Here is a 6,951-nt window from a genome sequence, read left to right on the forward strand (position 1 = left end):
GGTGGTCTCCAGCTGTCCATCTCCTGGCAGAGAGCCGGGTGGTCTCCAGCTGTCCATCTCCTGGCAGAGAGCCGGGTGGTCTCCAGCTGTCCATCTCCTGGCAGAGAGCCGGGTGGTCTCCAGCTGTCCATCTCCTGGCAGAGAGCCGGGTGGTCTCCAGCTGTCCATCTCCTGGCAGAGAGCTTGGTGGTCTCCAGCTGTCCATCTCCTGGCAGAGAGCCGGGTGGTCTCCAGCTGTCCATCTCCTGTCAGAGAGCTTGGTGGTCTCCAGCTGTCCATCTCCTGTCAGAGAGCTGGGTGGTCTCCGGCTGTCCATATCCTGGCAGAGAGCTGGGTGGTCTCTGGCTGTCCATCTCCTGGCAGAGAGCTTGGTGGTCTCTTGCTGTCCATCTCCTGGCAGAGAGCCGGGTGGTCTCTGGCTGTCCATCTCCTGGCAGAGAGCCGGGTGCTCTCCAGCTGTCCATCTCCTGTCAGAGAGCTGGGTGGTCTCTGGCTGTCCATCTCCTGGCAGAGAGCTTGGTGGTGTCTGGCTGTCCATCTCCTGGTAGAGAGCCGGGTGGTCTCCAGCTGTCCATCTCCTGGTAGAGAGCCGGGTGGTCTCCAGCTCTCCATGGAAGAGAGCAATAACTGAGGCTTGGATCACCACAAGGATACGATAATATAATGTCTAGAGACAAGGAAACATCTACAAACATATTTGTCTTCAGCAGACACCCTTCCAAATGGATTCTGTTTACTGGGCACACTGATAAGAGATGCGGGCTCCTCCCCTCATCCTCTGATAACACTGCACACTGGGAGCTTCTCACAATGTGCGTGGAAGCTGAAGCAAGTCAGATAGAGCCCCGCCCCATTTCCTGACCGGAGGACATCCAGCATCGTGTAGCACTTTCCTCCCCAGCCCTGGCCTACCCCTTTCATTCATTGGATTTCAGTTCTTTTCAATCATGGCGGTTCAGCATCTCATGTGGGTGGTCTGCATGCAAATACAGCCAGTCTAGGAATGCCCACACCTCAAGACTGGCACCCACCCTATTTGATATTTGCATAACTCCTCCCAAAATCCAGCCCATTGCTTGTATCAAGACTGAGGGTTCTTGAGAGGAGTAATGAGGCAGGCCGCTGTGATATTTTCGGAAAGCTATGTGCAGCACCCTGCTGTCCCCTCCCCCAAGTCATAATCTGCCGGCCATGAATAGAGAAGCTCAGAGACCCACCAATGACATCACTGGATCTTTAAAAGATTAAAAGATTTTTTTTTAAAGCATTCATTAACATATTGATGAGGGAAGGGGAGGAGCCAGGGAAATAGAAGCAGATTATATGTCAGCTTCATCTCTTTCCTATTCTATTTAGAACTAAAAAAGGTTTGGGTTTTAGATCTTCTCTAGCTGGCCCGAGATTTGACACCCCCTCTTCTAGAGGACATACATCAGGCGTAGTCACAGGACGTGTAGCGATGACCACCAGTGTAGTGATGTGACCCTATTACAACCAAATCTCTGCTCTCTCCACAGGTAAAACCAACGGGGAATACCGTCAGGACATTCTAGATGGAAAACCTCTGGAGCCTCCAAGTGAAATCCACCCGGAAATATCCCATATCATGGAGATGTGCTGGAGGCACCAATCCCCCACCAGGCCATCCTTCTCCGAGATTGAGAGCTTCCTCATGGATCTGCTGAACCCCATGCTGGTTGATGACACTGTGGAGTGACCGGTCCCCGAGGAGCTGATATTACGATACGATAGACGATATGAAACATCTGGGAATGATGATCTGACTCAGGTCTAAGCACGTCTCTTCTGAAAGAAACATAAAAGGCCAACATGACTTGTTCAGCTCTGTCCTGTCACTGCTCCCTCCCAGATCTGTCTGCCGTCTTGGTGACATCTGTTGGGGGGCCCTATGAAGAGCAGAGATGTGAAGACCATCTTCTCAGTTTTGGAGGAACCTGGACCATCTCCGACACTCCAATATGTTACATGAAGAGACATTTCACATGGCTGGCTCGGGATGTCCGTATTCCTTTGTATCGGATGGGGATCGAGGTCCTCAGGACTCTGTCGGTGTGAAGGGACTGAGAGAAGGCCCCCCCCCCCCCAGAGTCAGTCTCAGCAGAGCTGCAGAAATTCCTTATGGCCAAGGGGAGGGAAAAGACACAGAAAGGGGGTCAGCAAAACCGGTGGGAAATGTGGCCAAGCAGGACTCTGGGCAATGTCCTGAACTGGAGATGAATCCCGCATTGTAGGGATCGTGTTATTGCTGGATGGTGGACCATGTTTATATATCTATATACACACACACACACACACACACACACACACACACACACACACACAGGAGCACCTCTCTAATTCTGTATACTGGGTGTAAATCCGAGTGTCTGTCCTCGTCCTGAACTCTGCCAAGAACCAGTTCTCTGCTGAGTGATGTGTGCAATAACCAGCAGCCATTATACGGAACTTATGACCTCGTCCTGACTTCAATATCAACTGTTTCCCGATTCTCTGCGAGCTCTGACAACTGCTACAAAGTTTAATGACACCATAAAATATAATAAAAGAGGAAATCCTTCTATTGTCTTCTTTCCTCTGGTTGTTATACAGCGATCATATAATAATATAACTGTATAGACATCGGAGGGGGCGGAGCTATCATATAATAATATAACTGTATAGACAATCGGAGGGGGCGGAGATATCATATAATAATATAACTGTATAGACATCGGAGGGGGCGGAGCTATCATATAATAATATAACTGTATAGACATCGGAGGGGGCAGAGCTATCATATAATAATATAACTGTATAGACATCGGAGGGGGGGCGGAGCTATCATATAATAATATAACTGTATAGACATCGGAGGGGGCGGAAATATAATAATTTAAAGACATCGGAGGGGGCGGAGCTATCATATAATAATATAACTGTATAGACATCGGAGGGGGCGGAGCTATCATATAATAGTATAACTGTATAGACATCGGAGAGGGCGGAGCTATCATATAATATAACTGTATAGACATCGGAGGGGGCGGAGCTATCATATAATAATATAACTGTATAGACATCGGAGGGGGCGGAGCTATCATATAATAATATAACTGTATAGACATTGGAGAGGGCAGAGCTATCATAATAATATAACTGTATAGACATTGGAGAGGGCAGAGCTATCATAATAATATAACTGTATAGACATCGGAGGGGGCGGAGCTATCATATAATAATATAACTGTATAGACATCGGATTTTGAAGGCTTATATGCAAGTTATAGGCCATAAAAGGGCTATGGGGAGTCAGGTACTGCCCTGGAGGACATGTATGGAGGCCCGGGCACTGCCCTGGAGGACATGTATGGAGGCCCGGGCACTGCCCTGGAGGACATGTATGGAGGCCCGGGCACTGCCCTGGAGGACATGTATGGAGGCCCGGGTACTGCCCTGGAGGACATGTATGGGGGCCCGGGTACTGCCCTGGAGGACATGTATGGGGGCCCGGGTACTGCCCTGGAGGACAATCCATATATCTGCTCTGTACTACAATCTCCACAATCTGTGCTCTCTGGCTCCACCTGCAGCATTAATATATTTCCTCTTAAAGGAGCTGGAACCACAATAGGGCTACACAATCAACCTTGTGGGCAACCATTATAGAGAAAAGAGCGCATCCAGAACCCTGAGCACTTTTTACACCCAGTGATATGGCTGAAGGTCCCGTATGGCGCCCTGAGGAGGATATTATAGGGAAAAGAGCACATCCGTGTAATGGTCCATTCCCCGTCCCTTGTGTGTTGTAGAGATCGGACACCGGCGGAAGCAACTCCTGTAAATGAGTCCCTGTGCTGTAGGAGCAAAGGAGACATGTCTCGGTAGTGTCAGGTGGAGTGGCCAGTGAAGACTGCACTATAATAGATGACCCAAAAGGTGTAACCATAGACAAAGCTCCTCCTATGGGGCCCAGAATGTTGGCTGTCAGGTAGCATTTGATACATGTGGAGCCTGTAAAATGCATCAAATGTGAAACCCAACATATGTCCCCGTTATAGCACCAAAATCATCTCCGCATGTTCCTTCTCCACTTCCTGTTTTATAAATGCGGCAATTTCAGTGGAAGAAGAAAAGAGAAATTCAAGACATTGAGAAGCAAAATGTGGAGAAGAACCGTTCTGGAAGCCTCCTAATCAGACCTCTTACAGTCATTTCAGACACGTTTGGCAAGTTGGAGTTTGTTCCATCCTGCACCTCCTACCTGCGGGGTCTTTGCACACATACTGGCAGACATACGGGCAGCACTTCTGTTTCCCCTTACAGTCCCGGTCATAGGTACAGTGGCGATCCTCCTCGGGTGTCTTTAGAGGGCAGGGGATGATGGGTATCGGAGATGCAGGACACTCCCCCGGCTTGATGGATGGTCGGGCTGGGACTGCGACTGGAAGGAGAGACATTTCATGTTACACATGGCAGCAGATACAAGCAGAGCAGTAACAGTGATATGTGGGGTCATCTTCTGTGCCTCATACCCCAAATCAGCCATGTTCCCTTCACACTGAGAGCACTACAGGGGCGGCCATTGCTTTCTCCTGAACATGTCCACCACCAGCTGAGCCGAGCACTGAATCTGTTCCCTCCATGCAGAGCAAAGCACCACAGTCACCAGACTCTCATCCTCTCTCCCCCACTCCCGGGAGCTAGAAGAAACCATCTGGTACTTCCAGGCATGGAGGAGCATGTGACATCACTGGGCCAATAGGTGCTGTGCGATGGGGTGTCCATAGCCCTGTGCAAGTCATGATTCCGGTGACTTTCCTGTCACTTCTACTCCTGAACAGAGCGCAGGGAAGGCCGGTGTATGAGGCGCCAATGAGGTTCTGTTCTGCATGGTCAAAGCATGGACTGACGTTGGGTCACCGACCTCCAACACGCATGTGGTCAGACCTCCCAACTAAGGAGGAGCGGAGTGATTGTGGGGGAATGTCACCAAAGATAACAAGTTTAGTAGATCTGCAAAAATTAGGTCAAAGCGACTGGACCGTCTATTGTTCTAGAAGATGTTTCACTGGAAGAAAAATACGGCAAGTCGAGTTCCCTTGACTTAATTCTTACAGATATACCATGTGACCCGGAGGAATGAGAACCGTCACAGACAGTTTTAGTGTTAGAGGCAAAACAAAACAAAGCTATAAAAACATTATAAAATGTAAAATTTAAATTTTGAAAAAAACATAAAATATTATAAAATAAATTCTATCAGAGACTGCTCACCCCGCTCACCCCTGACAGGACATTCCTCAGTGTCAGGTGTTGGAGGTCGGAGGTCATATTCAGCTCTGGGAGGATCTGATTGGCCGCTTTGACCAATGCAGACGCCGCCAGTTCCACCCTCACACATAACGTGGTCTAGTATTCCATCCTCACCGCCGTCCACTTACCCCAGGGGTCCGAGCATCGAATAGCGCAGCCGACCTCGCAGCACTTCTGTATGCCGGGACAATGGGAGTCGAAGTCGCACGTCTTGGGGATGGGGTACTCGCAGAGGGCAAAGGAGGCGTCCACCACGGGGCAGGAGCCAAACTTCACCGCTGTAAGGAAAGACGTTCACCGTTATCTGCGTCTCCCGGGAACACCTTCTATACACATCTCATCATTTCCTTCTACAATCTCACATTCCAGGTCCAGGGCACTTCCAGGTTTTGGGGTCATTTCATGTCTGACCCTCCCCTCCCCCTCCCCCGTGTTGGGTACATTAGGGAATTGTTAGGTTGTTGTGCAGTGTCTCATTGTGGAGATTTCCCCCTTATTTCCTGTTAGAGAGAACACAGGAAGTGACACGAAATCCACATGACTTAGTCGGGGGGGGTCACCAGAGAACGGGAATCTCTCCGGTGGGAACAGACAGCAATACACATCATATAACAATGTATAATACCACATTGGATGTTTTAGGTGCCTGGAGCCAGAAAACTTAGAAAAAAATCCCCCCCCCCAAAAAAAAAAAAAACCCCACTTGTGATTTGGGGGGTCAGTTCCCAACAAGCAGGGAGATTAGTGTTACGCAGGTGCTGTGCTGTACTTACGTCCACGCTCTGTGCACGTGTTGCGGCAGTAGGTGGGGCAGCATTTCTTGCTCCCCTTACATACAAAGTCATCATTGCACCGATCCCTCTCTTCAGACGGGTCACAGTGGGCAGGACGCACCGGAGCTCCAGGACAGGAACCCCTCTTCACCACTGGAGGGGCAGAAACACCATTTATTACCCCAACCGACCGACCTGAAGACACAAATCACATCTCATTGTATAGAGTTTTCAGCAGATTTGTTACAAAGTGTTATAGCCCCCCTCCCCCCACCATGGAATATGTCAGAGCTATATAATGCATAATAGTGTGATTGTGGGGGAGGGGACATTAGAGTGTAAGCTCCTCTGTACGGAAGAGGAAAAGGAAGAGGAAGAGGAAGAGGAAGAGGAAGAAGAGTTGAAAAGAGAAGAAGAGTTCAGCCGACCCGTCTCCAGGTCTGCTGGTTATTATAACGACAAGCAGCAGTCACTGAAGGAGATCTGCTTATGGACGTTCTTCTCACGCCTCATACCCCAAATCAGCCATGTTCCCTTCACACTAGTGTTGCCACCTTTTCCTCAAGCCGAACCCGAACACTGTAGCACCTCGCGGCAATTTTTTTGTAAAGTATACACGACGCATGTATTTGGAGTTAATCACAACTGACACGCAGAGCCCTCAGAGACACACACAGAGACACACACAGAGACACACACAGAGACACACAGAGACACGCAGAGACACGCAGAGACACGATATAGTAAACCATACTCTGTCCTTAATTATCTACAAACACTCTGCGATCTGGCTGAGCGGTGTGGGAGGAGAGACGCCGGACGCTCACAGCGCTCTCCTCCCGCAGCGCTCGGCCGGCTGTCACAG

At 49.5% G+C, this 6,951-nt stretch overlaps 1 protein-coding gene and 1 long non-coding RNA gene across 2 annotated transcripts in view; both read left to right on the forward strand.

Moving 5' to 3' along the window:
* The window catches only part of LOC108803069 (tyrosine-protein kinase SRK3-like), a 41,137-nt gene extending 39,420 nt beyond the window's left edge, over positions 1–1,717 (forward strand). Inside the window, exon 9 of the mRNA XM_018574912.1 lies at positions 1,518–1,717. Coding sequence (XP_018430414.1) covers positions 1,518–1,717 — 200 coding nt within the window. The remainder of the gene's footprint in view (positions 1–1,517) is intronic.
* A 2,507-nt stretch (positions 1,718–4,224) lies between these two features.
* Positions 4,225–6,951, forward strand: part of LOC108803070 — a 12,142-nt gene continuing 9,415 nt past the window's right edge. The window contains exons 1-2 of the long non-coding RNA XR_001942258.1: positions 4,225–4,340; positions 5,160–5,166. This is a non-coding gene — a long non-coding RNA (uncharacterized LOC108803070). The remainder of the gene's footprint in view (positions 4,341–5,159; positions 5,167–6,951) is intronic.

Source organism: Nanorana parkeri, unplaced genomic scaffold (assembly GCF_000935625.1).
Source record: "Nanorana parkeri isolate BGI_ZX_2015 unplaced genomic scaffold, ASM93562v1 scaffold3359, whole genome shotgun sequence".
NCBI lineage: Eukaryota > Metazoa > Chordata > Amphibia > Anura > Dicroglossidae > Nanorana > Nanorana parkeri.